Source organism: Hemitrygon akajei, chromosome 3 (genome assembly GCF_048418815.1).
Source record: "Hemitrygon akajei chromosome 3, sHemAka1.3, whole genome shotgun sequence".
Lineage (NCBI taxonomy): Eukaryota > Metazoa > Chordata > Chondrichthyes > Myliobatiformes > Dasyatidae > Hemitrygon > Hemitrygon akajei.
Window position 1 is genome coordinate 75934296 of NC_133126.1, and position 13628 is coordinate 75947923.

The 13628-nt window shown below is 39.1% G+C and overlaps 1 protein-coding gene across 2 annotated transcripts in view; it reads right to left on the minus strand.

The window, feature by feature from the left end:
• zfyve26 (zinc finger, FYVE domain containing 26) overlaps window positions 1-13628 on the minus strand; it is a 124528-nt gene that overhangs the window by 97910 nt on the left and 12990 nt on the right. For both annotated transcript variants that reach the window (XM_073040154.1, XM_073040153.1), the window contains exons 7-12: window positions 11579-11743; window positions 10026-10114; window positions 9397-9548; window positions 7749-7940; window positions 5949-6653; window positions 1829-1921 (exon numbers count right to left, since the gene is read on the minus strand). In XM_073040154.1, the coding sequence (XP_072896255.1) occupies window positions 1829-1921; window positions 5949-6653; window positions 7749-7940; window positions 9397-9548; window positions 10026-10114; window positions 11579-11743 (1396 nt within the window). The remainder of the gene's footprint in view (window positions 1-1828; window positions 1922-5948; window positions 6654-7748; window positions 7941-9396; window positions 9549-10025; window positions 10115-11578; window positions 11744-13628) is intronic.

The following is a 13628-nucleotide window of genomic DNA, read 5'->3' on the forward strand; positions in this document are numbered from 1 at the left end:
TAGTAAGTTTGCTGATGACACAAAGGTTGGAGGTGTTGTGGATAGTGTGGAGGGCTGTCAGAGGTTACAGCGGGACATTGATAGGATGCAGAACTGGGCTGAGGAGTGGCAGGTGGCGTTCACCCCAGATAAGTGGTTCATTTTGGTAAGTCAAATATGATGGCAGAATATAGTATTAATGGTAATACTCTTGGCAGTGTGGAGGATCAGAGGGATCTTAGGGTCTGAGTCCATAGGACACTTAAAGCTGCTGCGCAGGTTGACTCTATGGTTAAGAAGGCGTACAGTCTATTGGCCTTCATCAATCGTGGAATTGAATTTAGGAGCTGAGAGGTAATGTTGTCGCTATATAGGACCCTGGTCAGACCTCACTTGGAGTACTATAGACAATAGACAATAGGTGCAGAAGTAGACCATTTGGCCCTTCGAGCCTGCACCGCCATTTTGAGATCATGGCTCAGTTCTGGTCGCCTCACTTTAGGAAGGATGTGGAAGCCATAGAAAGGGTACAGAGGAGATTTACAAGGACGTTGCCTGGATTGGGGAGCATGCCTTATGAGAACAGGTTGAGTGAACTCGGCCTTTTCTCCTTGGTGCGATGGAGGATGAGAGGTGACCTGATAGAGGTGTATAAGATGATGAAAGGTATTGATCGTATGGATGAACAAAGTCTTTTTCCCAGGGCTGATATGGTTGCCACAAGAGGACACAGGTTTAAGGTGCTGGGGAGTAGGTACAGAGGAGATGTCATGGTTAAGTTTTTTAACTCAGAGTGATGAGTGTATGGAATGGGCTGCCGGCAATGGTGGTGGAGGCGGATACGATAGGGTCTTTTAAGAGACTTTGGATATGTACATAGAGCTTAGTAAAATAGAGGGCTACAGGTAAGCCTAGTAATTTCTAAGGTAGGGACATGTTCGGCACAACTTTGTGGGCCGAAGGGACTGTATTGTACTGTAGGTTTTCTATGTTTCATGTCATCTGATGTTTGATATTTCTACCCTGATGATCAGATTCTGACTGTCAATGCCTCTCAGTTTTAAAAACCACTTGTCAAGTCTCCCCTCAGCCTCCAATGCTCAAATGGAAAACAACCCAAGTTTGTCCAACTTACCTCATATCTCATATCAGTATCCTGATAAACTTCTTCTGCACCTTTTCCGCAATTGCCTCATCCATCCAACGATGGGGGTGACCACAAATGCACACAATACTCCAAGTGTAGTTTGACAAAGGCTTTATACAGCTGCAAAATGACTTCCTTACTCTGATACTTAACACCCCTACCAATGAAACCAAACATTCCATATGCCTTCTCCACCACCTTATCTACTTGTGTAACCATTTACAGTGAACCGTGGACCTGAACCCCAAGATCCAGGTGCTATTAAATGTATACTTTCTCCTTCCATTTGACTTCCCAAAGTGCAAAACTCAGACTTTACCGGATCAAACCCCACCTGCCCCTTTTCTGTCTATATCTGTAAATGATCAATATCCTGCTGCAGTCTTTGATAGGCTTTCAGTATTTCCTGTTTTACTACAGAATTCCAGCATCCTCAAGGCTTTGTCTTTTGAACTTCGTGACATCCACAAATTTCAATGCAACTTCTAGAGGTGTGGTTTTGTTATAAAAGCCTGACAGGGAATTATGGGGCCTTGAATCACGATGCAGGATTTATGTGTTGAATTGTGCATGTGCGTATTTCAAATATCAGAGTTAAATTTACTCAACAATGGAAGTGAATATTGTTAGTCTCACCATTATCTCAAGGTAAAAATCTGATCAATATCTTTAAATTAGCAAAGGAAATGCTGTTTTTCTTACCAATCCTGTTCCTTTGAGCTTTGCTTCGCCTTCTCATTGTAGAATGCCTTGACATAGATGAATGTTTTCTAGTGAAGGACAGCAAATCTCCTTCTATAAAAGAAAAAGAACTATTGCCATTTGATCCAAATTACATGCAGCAAGCAGCAAAACCCATATTTCTACACTGATTTTAACAGCATAAGCCATCTTGAGAATATTTAGTCCTCTGAAATAAATTTAAACCTTTAAGCAATAAGTATATAATAAAGATAACAGACTACATTCTATCAAAGCAGTAGATTTCTCCCCCTCTTTGAATACAGCAATTTCAGGAAGTGTCACAGCCATTTTAAAGCTATATTGAGAAATCACTGGCATAAGAACAAAATCAGAAATGATTCACAGCTGTCATTTTTTTAGACCTTAGACACATTTGCTAACTGTTACACTCCAGTGCTTCTGTGGCTGAAACAGAGAACACAAGATAATAGTTCAGCTGAATAAAGACAAAGTATAAAACAAAAACCAAGGAAGACGACATGCTAAATACAGTTGATGAAATCTCAAATTAAACATACTAAGTATGGTCAAGATTAAAGGACTAAGCAAAAGTATGCAACTAGAATAGCAGATTACTTAGATCAATTTAAATAATATCACTGTTGTCAAAGGAAGAATGAGCAAATTAATAAGCAATTTCATATCTAACAATCAGAGTATTTGGCCCTCGTTAAAGAGAAATCTATCAATGTAAGACTAAAAGGAGGAAACTAAAAAACTACTGAAACAATGTGCAGTGCTCAGAGCAGGAAGGGCACTCACGGTGGGAAACATTTCCTAGTTTAGTGAAGAAAGTTAACAAAAGAAATTGAAAATGTTCCAGCCAAAATCTTTCTCAAGTCTTGAGGCTGAAAAATTACCACTGTTCAAAAAGGGAAGGAATTATTTTGTACTCACTCTCACAGTAAGAGCAATTTACAATGGGCAATTAAATGACCGACATTCATGTCTCTGGTGTGTGGGAGAAAACTGAAGCATCTGAACAAAGACCAGTGTCACAGGGAAAATGTGCAAACTTCGCACAGAAAGCTGCAGAGGTCAGGGTGGAATCTATGTATCTGCAGCTGTGAGACAGCCACTCTAAAAGCTACACCACTATACTGTGCATGGGGGTAGTAAGTACAATTACAAAGTGCTGCGGGATCCTTCATTTTGTTAACAAAATTATAACAGACAAAATGAAGCAATTTGCACTGAAGTCATTTTTTAAATATAGGTGAAGTCTTGTCAGAGTACGATATTGCTTCAGGAACTAGTCTAAGAAGTCAAAATCTTTAAGAAGGTGAAGAGACTTTTTGAAAGGCAGTAGGGATAAAAATTAACAGTTTTGTGGAGAGACTGATGCAGTCTCTAAGAGAAAAGAAGATTAAGTAATGATCCAATGCTGATGTTCAAAGTGATGGAGAGGGTTTAAAGAAATAACCTTAAAGAAATAACTTCTAGTGCCATGAAAGAAAATAAGCAGCAGGCATGGATTGAAAGTAAATCTCAATAATTATCAACTGGAGGTAACACAAAGAATTTTTTTAAAAATGCTGGTGTATGGAATGTTCTGGTTGCACAGAGAAGCAGATTCAATGATAACAATCAAAACAAAACTGATAGAAATATGTTTAAAATGTATGGGAACGGATCCATGAGTTGGACTAATGAGATTGTTTATTCTAACTGATGGCATAAAGTTATGGAGTGAATGCACTACTATTTTTGCACTGCATTAGTTAACAATTCTAAAATTGTAAAGTTATTTATTTTCCTTCAGTTTTTGGACTTCCCCTGCTTCTAACATCTCCTTTTTTAGAAAGCAATCTTCCACTTTTGAAGGTCCAAAACAAATAACCTCTGGGGTGTAGATGTAGTTTGGAGCAGCAATCCATACAACAGACTACTGATCGACACACAAGATTTTTTTCTGCTCAATAATTGGGCCATTTAAATGCATTTAACGACCAAAGTTTTATACAAAAAAGGTCAGGCATTGAAAACATAGCTCAATAATGATAACGCCAAATTATCACTAAAACCCATAATTACTCTGCCACCTGAGACTGAGTCTTATCTGCTTTCTAAAAGCTTTAACAAGTTCAACAATTTTAAATGGGAAATAAGCAAATATTATTGGTGTATCACATTTGCTGAATAATTTAAAAATTACCTACAATTAAGTCAATGGGCAAACCATGGCAAATTTATTTTATCTATTAATGTCTTTGCAAGTCAATGTTTTTGACAAGACTTAGTAATGTAATTATCACTGCATAATCACACTCAGAAGATAACTCTAAGTCATATACAAGTACAATGAATAACTGCAGATCCAACACAAACTTGCAAGTACTATTAATCACATCCTGCCAATTCAACTACTTGTTCATTACTTTTATTCTCACTTGTTGCCCAGTCAATTTCCTTAATATTCCATAATGCAAGGGTCCTTTTGTAAAGTCTTCTGAAAAACCATAAAACACATGAGCAGAATTAGGCCCCTCAGCCCATTGAGTCTGCTCCACCATTCCATCATGGCTGATTTATTATCCCTCTCAACCCCACTCTCCTGGCTTCTCCCCATAACTATGACATCTTATTATCGACTTTAAGTATACCCAATGACTTGGCCTCTACAGCAGTCTATGGCAGTGAATTCCACAGATTCACAACCCTCTGGCCAAGGAAATTCTTCCTCACCTCTGTTCTAAATGGATGCCCATCGCATTCTGAGGCTGTGCCCTCTGATCTGAGACTCCCCAACTATTGGAAATAACCTCTATCTAAGCCTTTAATGCTTGACAGGTTTCAAATATTTGATAGATTCCACCAGCCCCATTCTTCTAAACTCCAGCCCAGAGCCATCAAACCCTCATCTGCTAACCCTTTCATTTCCAAGATCATTTTTGTGTACCTCCTCTGGATTCTCCAATGCCAGCACATCCTTTCTTAAATAAGAGGTCCAAAACTGCTCACAATAGTCAAAATACAGCTTGACCAATGCCTTATAAAACCTCAGTGTTAAGCCTTTGCAAGCCAATAGATCTTTTAAGAAGGCATATGGTGGGTTGGCATTCATTGTTCAGCGGACTGTGTACAAGAGCTGTGAGGGTATGCAGCAGCTCTAAAAAACCTTGGTCAGACCACATGGAATATTGTGCTCAGTTCCAGTCACCTCAGTATAGAAAGGATGTGAAAGCTTCAGAGAAGGTAGAGGAAATTTACCAAGGTGCTGCCTGGATCAGACAGCACGTCTTAAGACGATTGATTGAGTGAGCTAGGACTTTTCTCTTTGAAGCGAAGGATGACGTGAAGTAACTTAATAGAAATGTACAACTTGATAAGAGGCACAGACTGAGTAGACAGCCAATTCCCCCCCCCCACCCCAGAACAGAAATGATTAATATGAAGGGGTGTTATTTTAAGGTGATTGGAGAAAAGTATAAGGAGGATATCAGAGGTACTTTTTTAAATATAAAGAGAGACTGATGGGTGTATTGAACGCATTGCCAGGGTTAGTGGTAGAGGCAGATACATTAGGAACATTAAAGGAACTCTTAGACAGGTAGATGGATGATCAAAAATGGAGGGCTATGTGGGAGTGAAGGCTTAAACTGATCTTAGAACATCTTAGGAGGTCCTCACAACATCGTGGACCAAAGGGCCTCTACTATGCTGTACTATGCTATATGTTCAATGTTTATCTTAAATAGGTAAAGTTTAGAAGGGTACAGTCCCAATGTGGACAAATAGGATTTGTGTAGATGATCAAAAAGAATAGCATGAATGTAAGGGGCTGGAGAGTCAATTTCTTAGCCATACAACTCTATGCACATCAATGAATATGTTATGAACCGAATGAGAATCTTATTTTTTTTTAAACTGGCCCCATTAATGACTACTAATCCAAATATAATATGAACCCTTTAGGACATAAATCTCAACAAAATCATTGAAACAGTTGTGTTTTTTTTTTAAACAATACTTTAACACTTGACCTTTTAATAATTAACTTTTGAAAGTCATTTGCCTGGTTCAGACTCTTTCACGTCTTTTTTTTAAAGTGTGTATTCAATACTTTTAAAAGTCTTACCAGCTGTATTATTGCTCATTACTATTTTGTATCTCCATTGGGCTTCACAAATATGCCTAGAAAGTTGTGCTAACCGGCTTCCAAAGGAATCTGCACCAATTGAACAGTTCAGACACTCCACCAGCTGGACATCCTCTTCAGAAACATTGCCAGATGTCCAAGGAACATGGCATTTCATTGCCTCCAGGTGACTTTGTATCAACTCGAGAAATACGTTCATTGTCACAGGGTTTACCAAAAAGTCATTGCCATGGTTTGCATTCATCGTAAAATGGTTCAAATCTAAATAATCCAGCTCTCTGGTTGTGGAATCAGTTTCTGCAGACTTAGACATAAAGTCCATTTTCTTCAAATTGCGCTTGAAATCTTCATGAAGCACTCCAGAACTCTTCAGAGTGGCATTCTCTTTCAAATTGATATTTGAATGTTCACAATGTGAGGCATTATAATCCACAGACCCCACAGTGGATTCCAAGTGCCCCACAGTACAACCAAATCCCTTAGGTACTTGTAGTTGCTCTGTGTCTCCTTCTTCTTCAAGGCAAAACTGACCTTCTGGTCCTGCTTTATCCCCATTTAGGTCATTATAAGATAAGAACAATAAAGAGAAGATATTTTCCAACACCTCCAACCGGAAAGGAGCAGGAATCACACGCAGAAACTCCTGACATCTGGATAAATACAACTTGAAAACTGCAGAACCATCTGTTTGAGCAAATAAATAGTGTTATTTCTGAAAACTAACATGCTCCAAGTTGCTACTGAAGTGTTTACAACATCTAACAATGCAGATGACATTTAGTTTCTGTCTGACAGGTCACTCCGCAACACCCTCTGCACAACTCAAGTCACACAGATTGAGGTAACACTCAGATCTATTGCTTGATTTCTACTGATCACAGCCTGGGTCACAGCACAGGTGGCTCGTTGGCTTCAGTATTTCCATTTGCAGCGGTGACAAGGACAAGGGAGAGAGCAGGGTAAATATAAATCAAACTGCTGTGAGAGGTCAGTGGGTCAGGCAGCATCTGCTGAGGCAGAGTGATAGTTAATGTTTTACGGCAAGACCCTGCATGATGAGTCCTGAGGGTCGGGGCTCAATCCGAAATACTGACTACCCCTCTCCGTCACAGATGCTATTTAACCTGCTGAGTTCCTCCACCAGTTTGCTCTTAGATCATAATTCCAACATCTGCAGTCTCCTGTGTCTTTAAATAAAACCAGGCTGAGGTTTCCAGTGACCACAAGGTCAAGGCTCTCCCAAGAGTGGTCACCTAGCTACCAATGACAATGAACAAGACTCCACTCCGAAATCAATAACTTAAAACATCCTGGCAAACAAAGAACAGAAAAGAAAAGTGAACGTTTCCATTGACTGAAAAGCTTTTAATCTGAAAATGGGACTAGAACGTTCAATAGGAAACTGCACTCCAAAAAAAATTAACTAAGACCTAATATAACACAATATCTTTGCATTTATGACTTTAAACTGAATTACACTATCAAAACAACATGCATTGGATAACAATCTGATAAAAGTGCAAATTATGCCAACTCATTTAAGCATGAACATGCTGGGAGACCATGTGTGCCAATGTACATCCATATTGTCACTCAAAACGATGAGAGCCCACAGCAGCAACCGCTCTTTTAATGGAGATAGCGTGCAAAATAAAACTACCTGAAATTTTAAAATGGATTGTTTAAATATACTTCTTAAATTGCATGAACTTCTAAACTAGAAAGGAAAAGCAGAATATGACTAATTGCCTCTGGACCTACCAATTGCTTTATTTTTACCTTGTCTACATGATTGATCATTTTCTACTGCAACGTCTTTGACAGCTAGATCCAATGCTGAGTACGGACAGTCTTTACACGAAGATAGCTGGTGTGCATTTATACAGAGCGCATATATGGCATATTTAATAGCACACAATGCTTGGTACAATGTCACATTTCGTCTTTGTGTCATGCTCAGACATCGTGAACCTAATGTGTATCAAAAGGAGATTAGTAAAGCAGAAGAAACAGCAACACATTGCAAACCAATTTTAAATTTTCATTATATGAATGAACTTACGTATTCACAATAAATAATTAACAAAACCATCTAGCCCTTCAGCTGGAAAAATACATCTTGTTTGTTTTAAAAGGCATAGGCTCCCGTGACCAGAAACAACAAACGATTTTCTGTGTTGCTTTACATTAACTCCCAATACTCATAGCTGGTGCTAAAGAATTCACAGGTGGATGAAACCTTGCACCCCTATATACTACCATGCTCCTGACTTTGAAATTTGCTACACGGGGAAGACTGCTCCCCACTCATGTATATCTTCTCATGACTAAAGCTGAGCAGATTTCCCATTACCTAATTTCACTACTAATCAAATCAAAATACATAAAGCACAGGATGAACAGTCAAAGACATCAGGCTAAAAAAGATACAGCACAAAATGTTTAAGCAATTCATGCAAACAAGAGTGCAACTTGCAAACTGCCTTCTGAAATCTTTCCCACTTCAGATTTCTAAATTTTCCAAAAGAGAACAGTTGCAATTGCTAGAAGTGGGAAAATAAAAAGAAAATTAAAAAACACAGAGGGCCAATATTTTGGGTCTACAAGCTTTCATCAGAATAGTGAACATGGATACAGTTGCAGATTGTAAGGAGCAAGAGAAAGAAGGGGAGGAGGGAAAAGCAGGGCAGATTATGTAACCAAGTTGTGATAGCTAATACAACAAAAAAAAGAGAAAAGGTATTAAGATAGATGATGCCCTGAAATTCCCAACCTTTTGTCCATTCTTATTTCTGATTTCCTGAAGTGACTGGTATTAAGGTGCCAGCAACCCACCTTTGCCCCTCCTCCTATCAGTAGAAATGGTTCTGCCCGGCTTACTCTCACGTGAAGGCCAGGAGCTGTACTTGGTTGTCAGAGACTATTTGAGGTGCATACCATTGGGAGCATTTACTGGGTAGCTGGGAGCTTATCCCCATTACCAACCCGGATATAACAACCTTAAATGGGGCTCCTCAGCCGTGGTCGGCAGCTCACCCAGGAGAAGGAAAACTCTATAGTTAAACCTCCACTGCCGAGGCTATACCCACTCATGGGGAAGTCTTCCGGAGTAAATCCCAAGGGGTAAATCCAGAGCTAGAGTCCTAGGTCAGTCCTACGTTGAGTTCAACACTGACTGGCAACTCCTGGTGCGGGTTTATCAGATTCAGAGAGGGGGGGAGCTTGCTACATGGACAACAGCTTCCTCTCCATATTGTACTACTCTGGCTTGCATACCCACACAGCTAGGACGCAACATCGATGGTCGACCCTGACCAACAGAGGCCTCAAAATTTCTAACTTCACATTTGAATTCAATGAGGTTAAAGTCAGAGAAATGTCTTCTGACAATTCAAAATAACCAACTGAAACTAATAATTTACATCACCCTTGTCATTAGCACACTGCTTCTGGAATAAATCAATGACGTCTTCTGCCTTCAGCGCAGGTAAGTTTGTAAAATGATGAAGACTATACAAAGCAGAATGGCAATCCAAGCAGCACAAGTGCTGAAGAAAGTTCTTCTCAGGAATGCTCTTCCTAAGAAATGCATTTCAAAAAGAACAAATCAAAACACATTTTTGTTAATTTCAAGCAAAACTATCAGTTCAACTGGCCCTATAAATTTGAGTGTTCAATTTATTGATTGCCTTGGTCAAAAAGGATTAGACAACAGAGAAAAAAAAGACACACCCCACCCCCGAAACAAAAAACTTTTTTACTTTTGCTGGGGGTTGGAGTATCTCTCACGGATCTACAAAATATCTTGCTGGCGTGTATGTATTCTTATTGGCTGCATTTTCCACAAGAGGCTAGCTAGACTCCTTATTGATCCACAATACCTGAATTCAGTTCCCCGTATTCAGGTAAACCAACATAGCACAGACTGGTTGACCTGAAAGGATTTATCTGCTAATAATTAATATATTTAAATTTCTATCAAGGTGAAAGGAATTGCTTCAAATAATTCAAAGCAGGACAAGAGTGATATGATGATAATTAAACTGAAATCTTTACCTGCTTTGTTTCAAACACCACTCAAGTACCTCAATATGAAAAGAGAGTCCAGTACAAAAGTTGTACAGTACAGCATCACAACATAAATCCTGAAAGAGAAAAACATCAATATGTATGTGAGGAGCAGGAATAATATTATTTATTTACAAACCTGTACCACAGTACCTCATGAAATAGGAATGAAAATGGTTTCTAATTTGTAACGCCAAGATAAAGAAGATGAACAAATTTAAATAGACCTAGAAAGAATTTTTAAAATTACAAAGGCGGTTGCACTAAAATTTTGCACACAAAACAGTAACGTGGCTAAATAAGATACAGGAATTTTGATGATATTGCCCAACATACTCTGAGCACCCCCTTACTCCTCAAAAAAGTTCTACTGTTTCCTTTGAGTCCAATTCAAGGTGAATACGAGGCCTCAGTTCCATACGTCAGGAAAAAGACAGAATTTCAGAGAATGAATCCTTCAGTAAAATGTCAGCCTGAATCCATGGTCAAGTTTTAGGATTCGGATTAGAGCTCAAGACCATGTGACTCAGAGATGGAAAATAGCTACTGAACCACTTATCTCCTCCAAACAGGCCACAGACCAGCTTTAAATCCAATCACTGTTGACCACCATGGCCAGTTAGTGCCAGAGGGGCGGAGCAAAGTCCTGACGGCTCTAAATGGCGACTCCACTACTTGCATCTTCGGAAAACAGTTCTATTTCTATTTTTTTCCCCTTTTCAAGGTTCTTTTGAAGACCCTGACCTGGAGTGTTACAGAAAGTTAAGGGATGATCTGAACAGAGAGGTCCTGATAGAGCAACTGAGAAAATCCATACCCTCTGGTGAACGGGGAAATAACCAGATAGCATTTACAATTATTGAGATCTGAAATGCTTTGAAAGAGTGATAGAATCAGCTTCCATGAATAACTTTAAAATAAAGTAGTAGAGGTCCTGTGAACTACAGGCCAAGGATAAAAACTCAGGCTGTGAACTAAACAGTTATCACAAACAACGGCAGGCAGAATAGTCTCCTTCAGTGCTGTATGTTTCCATAATTTTATGATGCCAAGTCCCCAAAGTAGCAAATCTACTGCCGTAATGGAACCATTTTCAATTGTCAATTAACTGATCAAAATTCCTAAAAGCAGAAGGTGGTAAAACAGTCTGTAATTTGTAAAAGTACCAAATCTCAGTTCTTTGATTAACCTGCTCTAGAATTCAGCAGCTCAGAGCAGAGATCTTCCAATGGATAGGATACCGAAATGGAATTACCATGTTTAAGAAATGAAACATTTGCATTACTTCACCTCAAGTTTATTATCCTTGCTAATAAATCAAGATGAGATTATCTTGCAGACAAGAGATTCTGCAGATGCTGAAAATCTTGAGCGAGACACACGAAATGCAGGAGAAACTCAGCAATTGCTGAGATGATTTTGCACGTATGATACTATTTACATTAATCAGCAAGATTCTTAAATTACTTATGGCTTCAGTCATAATGAATAACTACGCAAACACTGGGAGGGAAGGACTCTGCTACCTACTTTGACCATACCTTGTTTTCATGAAGAGTGCACAGAAGAGTTTGAGCTGATTCTAAACTTTGGCAGTAAGACCATCCCAGCAACACCAAGAGTCGTGCAAAAGGCTTAAAGGTCTTCTTCAGCAACCTACTTAAAGTGCTGTAATCCTCACGTTTTATGCAGTGCAAGGCAGTAACCTAGCAAAAACAAAATGAGCACACAACCATTGTGTATTCATAAAATAATCATTAATCCGCCCCTCACGTTCTAACATAAAGCACAATTCATTCTTCCAATAGTGCTCCTGTTGAAATTACTGTGGCTCGACTTTACCTCCAGTACAGCTTTGAGAAGCTGAGAGATGTTGGATCCCTGTTTATTTTCTGATCTTTGGGGTTCTTCCAGGAATCAGGAATGACGAGCAATTTTAATTCCAAGATTTCAGTTTATTTTAGAGTACAAACAGACATACAAGTACTAAGCAAACTAAATAGAGCTGAGAAACAATGCTAGGAGATGTATAGATGCAAAGACAAAGGAATTAAGAAGCCAGGATGGCACCTCTGAAAAATCTATCACTTATTATTTTGAGATAAGGAAAATTCCTTAGACAGGAATGAATTAGGCTACCTAATTAAAACTATTACATAATGTGGGTAATGTGCCAATATTTAGCCAACGAAAAAGGTAATAAGCTATTAGTTTAGCTGCTCTAAGATTTTCTGTCAGTGTGTGAGAAAAATACACGAGTTTGTTAAAAAGTACAAATCTTATAAAAAGTATTATTTAAAAGAAGTGGTTTCCAAGAGAGATGTTGGCAAACTTAAAGTAACGATGCTGACGGTGCTTGAAAAATAGCATTAACTCCCAAAAAGCCAAAGCAGATGTCTACAAATGAAATTCTTGTTCATGTCAGGTATTCTATGGTCAATACAACTTTAAAGTATTATGATCAATCTTGACTTATTTTAACCAGAAGTTGTATCACATGTAATTTCAATCTTATGAGGAAAAATGCACTTAAGTTTCATTAACCATTACATCTATTGTCTATATTTTCAGTGCTAGGGCTGAAATGGTTGCCACAAGAGGACACAGGTTTAAGGTGCTGGGGAGTAGGTACAGAGGAGATGTCAGGGTTAAGTTTTTTTTACACAGAGAGTGGTGAGTGCGTAGAATGGGCTGCCAGCAACAGTGGTGGAGGCGGATACAATAGGGTCTTTTAAGAGGCTTTTAGACAGGTACATGGAGCTTAGTAAAATAGTGGACTATAGGTAAGCCTAGTAATTTCTGAGGTAGGGACATGTTTGACACAACTTTGTGGGCCGAAGGGCCTGTATTGTGCTGTAGGTTTTCTATGTTTCTATTATTACACTAAAATAGGGGTTCCCAACGTTTTGTATGCCACGGACCCTGACCATTAACTGATGGGTCTGTGGACCACGGGTTGGGAACTCCTGCTCTAAAAGAACACAATAATTTAAGTTGCAATGGCAAATGTGCTGTTTGTCAAAAAACACTGTAGCCTTTGAGATGCTGGAAAAGATTTGTAGCTCGGGTTGAGGATGTTTGAGATGTTGGAGATTTGTAGCTCGGGTTGAGGATGTTTGAGATGTTGGAGATTTGTAGCTCGGGTTGAGGATGTTTGAGATGTTGGAGATTTGTAGCTCAGGTTGAGGATGTTTGAGATGTTGGAGATTTGTAGCTCGGGTTGAGGATGTTTGAGATGTTGGAGATTTGTAGCTCGGGTTGAGGATGTTTGAGATGTTGGAGATTTCTAGCTCGGGTTGAGGATGTTTGAGATGTTGGAGAAGATTTGTAGCTCGGGTTGAGGATGTTTGAGATGTTGGAGATTTGTAGCTCGGGTTGAGGATGTTTGAGATGTTGGAGATTTCTAGCTCGGGTTGAGGATGTTTGAGATGTTGGAGAAGATTTGTAGCTCGGGTTGAGGATGTTTGAGATGTTGGAGATTTGTAGCTCGGGTTGAGGATGTTTGAGATGTTGGAGATTTCTAGCTCGGGTTGAGGATGTTTGAGATGTTGGAGATTTCTAGCTCGGGTTGAGGATGTTTGAGATGTTGGA